General features: G+C 41.3%; 1 protein-coding gene across 1 annotated transcript; it reads right to left on the bottom strand.

Moving 5' to 3' along the window:
- Positions 1 to 9,516: 9,516 nt before the first annotated feature.
- Positions 9,517 to 13,813, bottom strand: LOC146663442 (heparan sulfate glucosamine 3-O-sulfotransferase 2-like). Its single transcript, XM_085415278.1, has 2 exons — positions 13,287 to 13,813; positions 9,517 to 10,157 (listed from the first exon to the last, which is right to left on the bottom strand). Exons 1-2 carry the CDS (start codon positions 13,781 to 13,783, stop codon positions 9,539 to 9,541), a joined length of 1,116 nt encoding a protein of 371 aa, XP_085271404.1. The 5' UTR covers positions 13,784 to 13,813; the 3' UTR covers positions 9,517 to 9,538.
- Positions 13,814 to 14,659: the final 846 nt, after the last annotated feature.

A 14,659-nucleotide genomic window follows, 5' to 3' on the forward strand; every position in this document is an offset into this window, starting at 1 on the left:
TAACAGCTTCGTATGAAAACAACTGCAATATCAAGGTTTCAGGGGGGAGGACTCCTTTGGAAATAATCCTTCCCCTCTTCTTAGTTCCATACTCATTAAAAATCCAAAGGGATGGATGTTTGAAGCTACATTAAGCAACCGTGGCTTCAGCAGGAGACGAACCACATTACATGGCATCTGCACAAAGAACATCACTGTGACATTTCGCTGCTTATACTTGGCCTTCAGCCCGCTGTCTTAATTCTGTCTAGTTATTCTGTGGTGCATTAGAGGAAAGCGTTCCTGTTTAGATTTTCATCCCTACATTAAAAACAGCACTGCTGCTTTTAGCCTTAATCAATATCAGATCACCAAATTATTACAGCAAATACTCTAAGCCTCTTCCTACAACTCTCCTTGGAGAGCGGGAGATAAAAAAGAACATGGTGCGTCTACGCCTGTCCTTGAAGTCTTGTTATTAGTCTGAGCAATAACTAGTGCTTATCAACAGCGTGTTGACGTATTTACCGACCCCTTCAGCTCCTTCAGGTATTTTGAGTGTTTAATAATTACCAGGAAGCTCCGCGGGGGGGATGGAGTGATTTGAAATCTGCTATAGAGGGTGGGGAAAATAACAACTGTTTGATCACCCAGCACATTAAACATAACCTTGCTTTATGATTTGTTTGAAAACTCTCTGTTTTACAGCAACAAGACAGAAATATTAATCAACATGATCACTCATCAGTTTTAACAAATACTCATTAAGCTTAACAAGCGCCCCATTAGCTCGAGTGCAAATAGGTCACATCGTAGTGCTACAAAATGCAAAGGATTTCGTGATTTGCATGGACTGGGTCCTGGGAGATTTCCTGTTGGAAAAGAAAAGCTGTGTGTGTGTGTGTGTGTGTGTGTGTGTGTGTGTGTGTGTGTGTGTGTGTGTGTGAGAGAGAGAGAGCAAGTGTGGGAGAGAAAGCAGAAGAAGAGATCTGACCTGCCAGCATTCTCCAGAGAGCCGTTTTTGCTAGCAGGGTCTAATCAGAGTCTGGCTGATGCTGGTTCTAGGGATTGCTTTCCTCCAGCCCTCAAGCCTAATTAGGACCCCTGTGTAACATATAGAGTTGCTGCTCACAGTGACGACTGGATAGACGCTCACCTGTGCGTGCTCTTTAAGCCACAGAAATGAGTCGCTTGCAAACATGATGACAAGAGATGCGCCGGAGGTGGTGCAGCCAGACCGGCTACTCCCCCACCTGGAGGTCGTGCGGGTTTAATGAATGTTAGGACAGGCAGAGGCGGCTGTGAGGAGAAAGAGAGAAAGACACACAGAGAGAAAGGCAGTCGTCTGGGTTGGGGGGGGGGGGTCACAGAGAGTGGAGCATCTTTCATGTCTTTTTTTTTTTTCTTTTAACAATGCTCTGTGACCATTTGCAGAAGCGGTAAGGAATGAGGAGAATGACAGTTGTAACATATAGTGAAGACAAAAACATGTTCCCTGAGCTCAGTTTTCTGGATTTTCTCATGTCAAACACAAGGAAATCTTCAAAGGATACACTGTTAAATGCAAATTTCATGAGTGCTTCAGATGAAGCATTCAAACAGATAAAAGTATCTGGCTTCTTCTGAGGTATGTAGATAGAGGAGCAGTGAGATCTATATTTTCGCTGGGTGCGAAAACTGTTATTAATGAGGATTAGTTCTTGATGATCCTATATGTCTAAATTGTGATATTAAAAGAAACACATAAAATGGTGAAGAAGTAGCTGTTTATGAGCTTGTCAGCCAAACTCTCTGTCTACAGTACTGTGCAAAAGCCAACCCTCATTTATTTATATTTAGCTGGGAAAATAGGAATTAGGGGCAGTGATTTACTGAAACATGGAAACATAGGCATAAGCAGAGATGTCTGGACACATTTTCTATCAGGATGGTCCCACGGGGCTTTAGTAACTTTGAGGTCCGACCTCTGAGGAGGCCAATCCATGCCTAATAGTGTCCCATTGTGTGTTTTTCTGTCCAGGTATGATTTTACTGCACTGGCGGTTTGGGATTGGGATCACTGTCATGCTCCATGTTGCAATCAGATGTTTTCTAGATTGTATTTGATTGGATGGCGGATCAAAATTGTACTTTCCTATTTTCATAATTCTGTCAATTTTGACAAGATCTCCAGCACCACCAGCTGAAATGCAGCTCCAACCGTGACAGTGCAATACTCACTGTTCTGCCTCTCTACTGACGTCCTCCATACATTTTTAAGGCAATTTGAAAAATGTTAAAATTTCAGTTCTTCACTCCATCAGAGCAGTTGCAACTGATTTTCAATGTGGTTATAGTGTAATTTGGCACAGCTCAGCCTTTCCCCCTTGTTTCTCTTCCTTAAGAATGGCTTCTTGAGAGTCACCCTTCGACTGAGACCTTTTCTGATGAGTGAACAGTAGATGGATCAACTGAAGGTCCAGATGCACCTCTCAGGTCCTGTGTCTGGTCTTTGCTGTGTTTCTTTCTCCTTGTTAAGGACCTAACTGCACCTACCTAACTCCTAACTTTTGACCACTTTTTAGCTAAAAGTTGTTTAGGAATCACCTTATTGGTGTAAAAACACTATTTTCCCCTGTCAACCTGTTAAGTTTGGCATTTTGCAAAGATTTACCTAAAGGAATGTGACAGGCTGCTGGTAACAGAGCGCCTAAAGATGCAATTTAAAATGGGTTCTTTGCTAAGTTGTCTGTTATGATTTGACACAACACAGTTTAATGTCCTGGTTTGGTGCCTCTTTTAATGCTTGAATGATTCACAGGTCAGTGTTAAGGGACAAGCAAACAACTGTGCTCTTAAAATCTTGAGGAGTGATTCATCTTTAAAACATTGTATACATGTTATAGTTGTTTGAATGTAATTGTGATGTTAAAAAACATCATATTAATTGTATGATCATGTCAAAATAAACTAGAGCCGATAACTGTAACCAAAACAGACTAGATGGCAGTATTTGTGCTGATCAATAACAAACAACAAAACCAAGACAAGCAGTAAATAACCAGCCAGCCATGAACAAAACATTTGGTTTGACCCCAAATCACTTTGGAGATTCTTGATAAAACCTATATTCATTTTCTATCATCATGTGACTCATGGTATTTTTCTCTGTTACAGACATGTCTTTGCTTTGCTGTCGTGTTCCCTGCATATGTTGTAAGCAGTGTTGGGTAAGTTACTTTAAATTAGTAACTTAGTTACATTACTAGTTACTTCTATCAAAAGTAACTCAGTTACTTCAAGTTACTCGTTACTTTCAGAGTAACTAGTTACTAGGGAAAATAACTTTGGTTTTACTCAGAATTCTCTTGTTAATGTGTTGCTTCCGTAACTGGATACCCAGCCAGACTGCCAGTCTTCTAACTTGCTTACTTGCCACAAGTGCACTGTGCCACCTACCAATAGAAAGGAAAAAACATAATGTGCACATTTCCACGAGAGAAATCCCACGCCTGGACCGTCGTTGACCGCCGCATGATTCTAGCCTGCTTTTTACATCCAACACAAAAAATGCAGTCGTGGTGCTTTCGATTGTACTCAGAACTCAGAAATTCTGCCTTCTGAATAGGAAGATGTAGGCAACACCAGACTGCAGATGAGCTGCATACAGGGCTGGACTGGGACAAAAAAAATCATCTCGGGGAATTTGACTAGAGACCGGCCCGCCATTATAGGAAAAATCATAAAGCCTTTGAATGAAAACAAACGCTGTTGTGACAGTGATGTACACTGTTCTGATGGGATATATGTATCAATCTATCAATCATTTGTTGTAAGACTCAGATAATTATTTTTTTAAAAGTGAGACATTTTAAATGAAAATAAGAAAGAAAAGTATTTCCCCTTTCCCTGTTAATGCCCTACATGGCCCTCCTGGCAACACTTTGCTAGACCCGCCCCTGCACAGTTACCAGCTGTCAGCTAAGTAAAAAAAGGATCCTGGTGTTATTTGTCTCTCAGAAACAGTTCATAACTTCCCTTCAACTCATTCATGTCACCTAAAAGGTAAACCTGTTTCTCCATCACAGCTCTGATGATTCAGTAAGGACATCTCCTGGTTTCATCTTCATGTTTCCCTCTCACCACATATCCAAACCGACATCCTGACCAGCAGCTTTACAGCTGTGGCTCCAGTAAACATCAGCTGATACTAGAAAGTAATAAATAAATTCTAACAACAGCTGATCAAGCTTAAACGTGCTGCTGTTGTTTAGCGCGACATCCGCTGGTTTCCTCTTTCTGGCGCAAAGTGGGCGATAAATAAACAAAAGAGAAAAGCCAATCAGCTGATCATTGATCAGTTTCATGATTGAAGTAGAAACAGGAGAGTGAGGGGGGAGAGAATGAGAGAAGAAGAGGCAGCTGTGCAGCATAAACACAGAATAACTCCAGCTTTGTGTCTTTTTCATTGTAGCTGAAGTCCGGGACAAAATGTTCCTTTTCACCTCAATACAAAACCCGTAATATTTTCTCTGAATACGAGACGATTCTGTTTTTTAGGGAACGGTTGGCAACTCTAATAATTAACCGTATGAACAAAATAAAGTTCAACATCAGTAACATAGCACCCACCCAGCTGTATAGAAACTCCGTCATGCTAGCTAGTACGCAGTACGAAAAAGTCAGCATAACGAAAATAAACTCCACCTAAACTTGGTTTATATGTGACTCAGATACACTGCAGGTCATAACTTCTTACCTGAAGTTCAGTTCACCTGATACTCAGATCGGTGGCTGCTTCGGGTCTCTCCTCTTGCCTCCCTTTTCCTTCATCCACCTGCTGGCTTCCACCACTTGCTAATGTTACTGAATCTGTGGAAGCTCCGCGATAGCCACCACATGAAGTAACGAATAATGAGCCTATTTAAATCCCAGTAATGACTAACGCGTTCCCGTTTTTGGCATAATAACTAGTTACCGTGCTCGTTACCACAATAATAACGTAGTTACTGTAACGCGTTACTTAATAACGCGTTAGTCCCAAAACTGGTTGTAAGTCTCTTTAAGGACCGATGATGGATACACCAGTAAGATTGGGTAACTGTTTCCTCCATTTAGGTTCAAAACAGTTTGATGTGAGGAAGGCACCCAGCGATACAAAACGATCAACAAGGCCCCTCAAATGCATATAACCTACAGGGTGGGCCATTTATATGGATACACTGTAATAACATGGGAATGGTTGGTGATATTAAAGTCCTGTTTGTGGCACATTAGTATATGTGAGGGGACAAACTCCTCAAGATGGGCGGTGACCATGGTCGCCATTTAGAAGTCGGCCATCTTGGATATAACTTTTGTTTTTCCAATAGGAAGAGGGCCATGTGACACATCAAACGTATTGGTAATGTCACAAGAAAAACAATGGTGTGCTTGGTTTCAACGTAACTTTATTCTTTCATGAGTTATTTACAAGTTTCTGACCACTTATAAAATGTGTTCAATGTGCTGCCCATTGTGTTGGATTGTCAATGCAACCCTCTTCTCCCACTCTTCACACACTGATAGCAACACCGCAGGAGAAATGCCAGCACAGGCATCCAGTATCCGTAGTTTCAGGTGCTGCACATCTCGTATCTTCACACCATAGACAATTGCCTTCAGATGACCCCAAAGATAAAAGTCTAAGGAGGTCAGATCAGGAGACCTTGGGGGCCATTCAACTGGCCCACGACAACCAATCCACTTTCCAGGAAACTGTTCATCTAGGAATGCTCGGACCTGGCACCCATAATGTGGTGGTGCACCATCTTGCTGGAAAAACTCAGGGAACGTGCCAGCTTCAGTGCATAAAAAGGGAAACACATCATCATGTAGCAATTTCAAATATCCAGTGGCCTTGAGGTTTCCATTGATGAAGAATGGACCCACTATCGTTGTACCCCATATATCACACCAAACCATCACTTTTGTTGTTCCAACAGTCTTGGAGGGATCCATCCAATGTGGGTTAGTGCCAGACCAATAGCGGTGGTTTTGTTTGTTAACTTCACCATTCACATAAAAGTTTGCCTCATCACTGAACAAAATCTTCGGCGTAAACTGAGGGTCCTGTTCCAATTTTTGTTTTGCCCATTCTGCAAATTCTGTGTGCCGATCTGGGTCATCCTCGTTGAGATGCTGCAGTAGCTGGAGTTTGTAAGGGTGCCATTTGTGAGCAGCTAATATCCGAAGAAGGGATGTTCGACTAATGCCACTCTCCAGTGACATGCGGCGAGTGCTACGCTGTGGGCTCTTGCTGAATGAAGCTAGGACAGCCACTGATGTTTCTTCATTAGTGACAGTTTTATTGCATCCACATTTTGGCAAATCCAACACTGAACCAGTTTCACGAAACTTAGCAAGCAGTTTGCTAACTGTAGCATGGGAGATGGGTGGTCTCGTAGGGTGTCTTGCATTGAAATCTGCTGCAATGACCCGGTTACTGCGTTCACCAGATATCAACACACTTTCGATCCGCTCCTCACGCGTTAACCTCTTCGACATGTCAATGGCTGTGAACAAAGAGAAACTTGTAAATAACTCATGAAAGAATAAAGTTGCGTTGAAACCAAGCACACCATTGTTTTTCTTGTGACATCAATAAGTTTGATGTGTCACATGGCCCTCTTCCTATTGAAAAAAACTAAAGTTGTATCCAAGATGGCCGACTTCTAAATGGCCACCATGGTCACCACCCATCTTGAGTTTGCCCCCTCACATATACTAATGTGCCACAAACAGGACTTTAATATCACCAACTATTCCCATGTTATTACGGTGTATCCATATAAATGGCCCACCCTGTACAGTAACAAGCCTTTTTTGTTAATGTAGAAAGTAGAGTTATCTTTTTGTTAAAATGCAGGGAGTAAAAGTAAAAAGCTGACAGACAAATAAATAGTCAAGCAAAGTAAAAATACCTGAAAAGTACAATAAAGCTTTGATTATCCTCTGTTGCAGATGCAGACAGCTGGAGGCCTGAAGACCGGGTAATCATTCCAGATATACTTCTTTGAAGTCTGCCGCCTGAGCGGATGCATGGTTGACGCATTGTAATGTAAATTCTCCACAGGTCACAAAAACAGGCGGGCATGCGGACGTCCGCTCACTGTCTGATGTCAAACTTTACGTCACTCAGACCTGAGTGGGCTCTAGCGAACACACTGACAGCAAAAGTATAATCAAGGCTTAAGAAAGTATTTGTACTTGATTATTTTCCCACCTCTGCATGGTGCGCTACATAGCTCCACTTCATGTCTCAGAACTCTTAAACTATTGAAAACCCATCTTTAATTTGATTATTTAAAAAAAAAAAAAATCTGTGCCCATAAAGAAACACATTTCTGTGATGCACCGTGCAACTGTAGTTTCGAAAGGTGTACTGAAAGTAGTAATAGTTTAAGTTGTTACTACAATTCTGATTTTTCAGTGATTTAAAAATCGGATACTTCGATGTATCTGCTCATATTTTTTCATTGCGACAGAAACAGATGGATTTTCTAACATTTGTTATTTATAGTTATTTATTTACTCATTTACGTTTTGTCTGACTGCGCTTATTGGTGTTTTATTTTGCAGAGTGCCCTCCAGTGGACAAACTGTGCAACATTAACGCTCATAACATGGTTGAAAGGAGTTCCTCTTGTCTCTTCTTTACTTTTAATTTTTATTTATAAACGCAGGCATCTATAGATCAGTAAATATCTGATATCGATCGGTAACATCGGTCCACTGATAAATTGGGCTGTAGTTGTTTGCAGTGTCCAGTTTCCAGTCAGATCCACTCCTCAGGAAGTACAAGTTGAAGTTTCAAAATACGACTTCACTAATCTGGATGATGTCACTATCTTTTGTCCATCTTTTACATACAGCCTATGACTGCACCACCCTTTTTTTTTCTGCCTTGTAATCGGTTGATAACATTATTGGGAGATTACTTTTTTCAGCTCCCTTATTCACAACAAATCCCCACAGTTTTACACTGGATGCCCTTCCTCACACAATCCCAAGAAGATCTGTCTCCTCCCAAGATTAGACTGGGGATTGTTTGCTTTTTAGGCAAATGTAAACCACCACACTATGTAGCACCTCGTTTGATAACATGAAAAACAAGAAAAGCTAGTTATTGCCATACAGCTAGTCTTCTTCCCTTCCACTAAGATATGGCTAATGGCACAGTTAATGCAACAGTAAGGATAAATTACCACACACAAGACCCACAATATTGTCCTTTGTGATATGGAACCTGAACACCTCATCATACATTACACAGTGCTTCAAATCATACTCACTGTTCATGTATTACAAAGTGTTTTCTTCCTTTATTTTGCAGCAGTGTATCAATCTGGCTCAAGCTCAGACAGTCTGGCGTTAGTATTCATAGCTTGTAGCCAAATCCAAACTTTTCACTGCAATCTTGTGACATGCAGCCCCGGAATCTATTTGATAACCCGCCACGAATAGGTGTTCCCTGCTTTGTCTTTGAAAAGTGATTGAAATTCCTCACACCTACACCCACTCATGCGCCTACCACCACAGAGGCACACAACAAACCTTACAGAATGCAATAAACCTCAAAGGATGGTGGTCTAAAACATAACTGTACAAACTAGATGTGAAAAGGAGGAATGTGGGGGGGCAAGAGCCGTGTGAATTTTCCACGTTTGGTGTGTTGTTTTCGAAACATCGAGCAAAAGCAGAAAATAGGATGTTTTTTTGTTTTTTTACAAAATGCAATTTATCAGTGTACAGCATGTGCTTTAGAAGCAACAGAATTAATAATCTCATAAATTGTGCTTCCGTTTCATTTAATGAAGTTTATGAACAAGCATTGTGATTAACGCAGTGATTAAATACTTCTGCAACAAAAACATAAACCAGGATTTGGAAACAAAGCACGGAGTACAGAGTGAAATGCTCGTTACAGCACATGTCTGCTTCATGTCGGAAAGAACGGAAGAAAATATCTTTCACCTTTTGAAAAAAAAAAAAAAAAAGAAGAGTAAGTAATATCAGGTGGTTCATACTTGCCTTATGGCTTTACATTTTAGATTTACCGCCACAGTGGTGCAGCTTAATTCTCTTCTCCCTGAAGACTTCACTGACATTTTCCAAGGGCTTGCTTTCAAACTCTACTTTGATTAGTCAAGCAGATTTTAAAAGGAACTAATCCCCTTCCCTTCGAATTTTCTCTCTTTTTTTTTATGAAGCAGTCAGCAATAAAGTCAGCAATAATACAGAGTAACACAAACGGAAATCTGAAAATGATGCCTATATCTGGCAACAAACAGGGTGCTGATGCTGGTAACTGATCATTACAAGTGCAAAAGCAATGTCGTCTTAGATTTTTCTCTGTTCATTAGAGTCACTTCAAAGGAAAGTACTGCCTCGGCTGCTTCGCTCGGAAATTGTCTAGAGACTGCTGATAGTTAGCTATTCACTTTAGCCTTGACACATTACTGAAGGCAAACCACTTTAAAAGAACATTTTTGGAATAGCTAAGTTTTTCCAGCACCACGTAAACATACATCTCGAACCTCTACTCCCACTTAAAGTCGTGCCCCACCATTTCATAGAACTTGACATTATAAGGTTGATAGAAGTCTCGCAGTTGCTCAATAGCGTCTCGGTCTATCTGCACATGAGTCCTCCCCTTTGACTTGCCAAGGCAGCGGGGCGAGCCGCTGCTCTCCGGCTTTTTAAGGCAGGGAAAACCCTTGGTGCGGTTGAAATAGAAGTGTTTGTCGGTGACGATGCGTTTCAGCCCAAGAAAGTCCTGCACCCGAGCCATCTCCCCTGCTGGGTCTGTGATGAGACGCTCTCCGCTCACAAAATGGATCTGAGCCAGAGGGAAGTAGTGGAGCCAGTTTTCAAGGTGCAAAGCATACAAGCCGATCCGAATGGCGTTCCAGGACATGTCAACGATTCCCAGGCTCTGATTCCTGAAGGCCAGGTCCTGGAAGCTCGGCAGGTCCGGCGTTTTGGATAACGTCTGAGTGTAGTCCGATATTGCTCGAGTGACGGGGTCTCGCACCACCACTATGAGCTTGGTGTCTTGGGACATGGTAGAAATCCGGTGTGGTGTCTCTTTTGTCACAAAGTAGCTCGGTGTCTTCTCCATTGTGATTTGGCTTTCAAGAGTTCTTGGCATTAAACCTCTGAATGAAAGATGAAAACACAGAATAGACATTTCTCATTTACATTCATTTAATTTAGGATTTCTTTTAAAAAATACTAAACATTTGAGCGCTTAAGCAACCTTAAAAGCTAACAGGTTCAAAGGAAAGGTCACAATGCCCTTCCATTTCCTTTGTCAAAGTAAAGAAAAGAATCTATGTAACATATCTATTTAGGGCAGGATTACACAAGTGAGTTGTAAAGGCATAAAGCTACCCTAAGTGAGCTTCGGTTTGGCCGTGAACTCAATTTCTTGATGAAAATCATAATAGGAGCACTGAAGCAAAGTTGTAGTAGTCTGTTGTCACTGGAGACTTGTCTCACAGACAGCTCTCCTGTGCATCAGGCCTGAATGTTTCAGGAGTAATAAATCACCACGAATGCAAACAGAACACGTATAGCAGCGACTCTGTTCGGTGACTTCTTCAAACTAGGCCATTCTTTACAGAGGTGATATGAACAAGCAGGGCTTCGCTGAGAAAAACTTGAAGATTGATTGGAAGTTCTAGAGGAGAGAGCAGTTAATGATTATTTTCATTGTCAATTAATTTGCTAATCTTTATTTCACTTCTGTTGTTTCCCCAACTAATCCATTTCAAAACCTGTATTTTTTCCAGTGGTCACGAGGGTGACTTCTCTCTTTTTATTATTAACAGTCTATAAGACTCAAATTTGATTCAAAACCTTAGGAAATATTTTCTGATCAGTTATATGACTAGTTTTCACTCTTTATTGCTGTGGCGCATTTACATTAAACAAAAATCTGACAAAGGATCTTTTTGGTGTGGATTTGGGGCAATTTCCTCAATTTTTCAGTCAGAGCAACTCCTTGCTTGTCAAGATGGCATCAAAAAGCCAGTGGGTGATATCATGTTGTCTACATCCATCTTTTATATACAGTCTATGTTTCTGTTAAGGCTCTTCTTTCAAACCATCCATTTAAGTGATCTGAGGTTGTATTTATTCTATCATTAGCTGCAATTTTTCAAAGAATGTTAAAATCTAAAAAATAAATAAATAAATAAACGGCAATAATACTAACAAGCTCGTGGACATATGACAACATCAAAATTGACAGCAAATTTGTCTCAGCTGTAGAGACATGGCCAACCAAGCCACCATCTGATGCTTAGTAAGATCACTTCAGACATCTTTAGTCCTTCTTCTTGTTATTTTTGCCTTTGCATAGACATTGAAAAAAAAACATGTTTGTGGCACAATCAATTAGCAAATTCAAGGTGACAGTCCACACCGTTCATTTTGATTTATGAACGAATGTTTACAAGGAAGCTTCCGGGAAGCAGCTGTTTTATTTTGAAAGCAATCGGCGTCTGACCTTTTCTCAACAGCTTTGACAGCTGACAATCAACCTGCAGTAATGGGCGAGGGTTCACATCTGGAAGACACATCTCTGAGATAAAAGGGCTTCAACTGCCAACCATTGTGAAGAGTGCCAATTAGTGGAGATACTTTGAGTCTGTAATTATTATATAATACTACTGATACACATCCCTCCTGCAGCTTACATGACAGTCTATCATTAACATGAAATGCTCTTGAAAGAACCGGGGGATAAATACGAGAGCGCATCTCTGCGTAATTGCTCGTCTGTTACTGTATGCATGAGAGTTACTGTATGCATGTTTTTTCATTTTATCATCAGATAAACTTGTGTTTGCATACATATTCTTCCTCTAAATCTGTGCAATTATGTGCATGTTTAATTTATGGCTATTCGGTTTGATCATCAGTCAATCGAAGCAGTTTGTTAGGGATGCACTTTGTCCCTCCACCAGGGTGAGAGCTGAGGATGTAGGTGATCAGTACAGTTTGATCACCAGTCAGAAAGATTACCCCCCCCCCCCCCCCCAATAAACTACCAAGGTGAAAATCATGAAACTCGGAGAATTGGTGGGGCACGGGCAAAGGAAGAACCCATTAAATTTTGGAGCAGATTTGAATCGCTTCCTTTTAACTTGTGAAATGGAGCACTGACCTTGGCTGAGGATGTGCTGTCTGAGTGCCCCTTGTAGTTTAAGGTGCCTTGGGTAGCATTTGAAAAATCAATAAATAATTCCCTTTCATGGCTGTCATGTTTAAATATTATAATAAACAAACACGACTACAGCTGAGATGTCTAGGAGTTACAGCGGGCATGCAGGACGCTGTTTGCACTGTTCGCCTCCAGAGGTGGGATTTTATGAGAAATTTGATGAACTGCTCTACAGTATGTCAAAAGAAGAATAAAAAGGGAGAGAGAGAGCGCGCCACTCTCCTGCCAGTATAAACACAGCACATTCCTCAGAACTTCCCTGCAATAAAGCTTGAAGTGAGTCAATAAACTGCAGAAAACACATCCAGCATGTTTACCCAGCTCCAAGTCTGATATACACAAAGAAGCACCAAAACAGAGGGTTCATATTCATCACTGATTTTTTTAGGGAAATCAGATGATTTTACATTCTGTTATTATATTATATTGTCTCTTTCCCCCCATGATTCCTTACCTTTTTAATTTTTTTTCTCTGTAGGAAATGTAAGTAAATTTAACCACTGCAGAATTTAGACCAGGACGGAGGGGAGAAAACAGATTCAGGCATAAAACAGAAGAAAATGAGGCGCTACACCGCTTACCTGAATTCCACTGTAATTCCCTATGTACCATGTGAAGGCACACGGTTATATTGGCCTGCAATCGTTATGACCTTTTAGAAAACGAAGCTGGAAATATAGTGTATCATTCTCCATAATTTACTATCATTAACATTTAGTTTGGTGGGAGAGAAACGGCCTAATCAGATATGCAGAATTATGCAAGCACAGCTGACTAGAAGCCACAAATTTCCAGACACACTCGTGGGTCTCTGCGGGAGCAGCAGCCACGAGAAAAGGCTGCTCTTTGACCAGTTTCTAGATTACATAAACTAGTTAAATTAGTTAAGCTAAAACCACTTTAACCAAGAATCTTAAAGTCAGATGTTGTGCAATAAAAGCTGACTGAAGTCCAATCTGGTGTAATTTCCTACTTATTACTATGATTTCTGATAAATTGCGGGATTTGTGGAGCAGATGGACACGCACCTGCACAGGTGAGACACACGTTGTCTTACCTGTACCACTCCAGGCCTCTGTCATAGTTCCTGTCGAAGAAGTGTGTTTCGGTTCCCGCCGCGCGCACATCCGGATGTATTCTTATGAACTCGAGGACGGCTCTCGTGCCTCCCTTTTTCACACCGACTATGATGGCATTTGGTAACTTTTTATTGCCGAACTTTAAATTGCTCATAGGCGGGCTGGGCGTGCCGTTCCCGGCGGTGTGATGAGCGAAATGGGGTCTTTGGTCGGCTTTCAACCGAGACGCCTCAACAGCGCTCAACCTCGCGTCCGACGGTAAAAGGCAGGAGAGGGATTTCTGAAGGCGCCTTTTGGCTCCATCTGCTCGCTGACAGCTGGGCGTCGGATCACCTGACGTTTGCATGATGGCACCGTCAGGGAATAGAGCGCAGTAGAATAAATATGAAAGGAAAAGGGATAACAAGCAGATGGACGTTCCTCTGAGCCGGTGTGAGAAGGGGAGAAGTCGACCGAAGAGGAGCACGCATGCCATCTCTCCATGAGTATGAACAGTGCATGATTTTTTTAATTGATTTTTGCGTTCCGTCCTTTTATGATTGTCTTAGCGGCTCCACGGGCTTTAAAGAAGAAAAACAGCAGACTTCAAGTCTGTTACCACAGTCCATCTGAGTCCCATCGCTTCAGCTCCTTACCTGAAAAGGTATCTTCCCCTGCGCACCGAGTTGCGAAGCCATCCTATTTTAAAACTCCTGGACGCGTCCGTGGCCATCACGCAAGGATGCAAAAGCTGTGCGCGCTCTCTGGCAACTTGAGCGGACTGTCAGCTCCAAACCGGCTGAGCGACAGAAAAATATTTCCACACAGTGACGTCACGGTGTCTTTGCATTAAAAATGGTAAAAAAAAAAAAAAAAAGAAAAGATAAAAAGTATTCATCTGTCTCCACTTGCTCATCTCACTTTACCTTTTATCACGTTTCATACTAACATCTAAGCACCTAGTCGACTCTTTGTTCATTTAAAGGTAAACATACAGAATGTTTGTAAGTATTAATATTTGAAGCACTTTATTAACGTAAAGTGAAACATTTTTGTTAATAAAATCAATAGTATTAGAGCTGATTTACACCAACACACCGGAAAACACGAGAGTAAAAATATCTTTAAATATCTATAATTTAACACTTTAAGATCCAGCAAGCTTTGCTCTTCCTGTTGGACCAATCACAGCACTGGTTCAATCTCTTCTGATGCGGTTAAATTTAAACACACTGAACACAGTTGGGTTTTTCCCCCCCATTTTTTTATGGTTCATGACCTTAAAACTGTATCCAGTCAGCAGAGAGTCATTCGAGTGTTCAGAAGGTTGGATAAAATCAACTCTCTAAAGTCCCAATGTGAGAATTTACCT

This window comes from Rhamphochromis longiceps, linkage group LG8 (assembly GCF_057381845.1).
Source record: "Rhamphochromis longiceps isolate RC_006_pf linkage group LG8, R_longiceps_female_GT1.1, whole genome shotgun sequence".
NCBI lineage: Eukaryota > Metazoa > Chordata > Actinopteri > Cichliformes > Cichlidae > Rhamphochromis > Rhamphochromis longiceps.

Excerpts from the sequence above, each read along its gene's own strand:
- LOC146663442 (XM_085415278.1), bottom strand. The coding sequence starts at position 13,783 with ATGGCATGCGTGCTCCTCTTCGGTCGACTTCTCCCCTTCTCACACCGG. Across the intron at positions 10,158-13,286 it reads AGAGGCCTGGAGTGGTACAG|AGGTTTAATGCCAAGAACTC; the intron begins GTAAGACAACGT and ends TCTTTCATTCAG.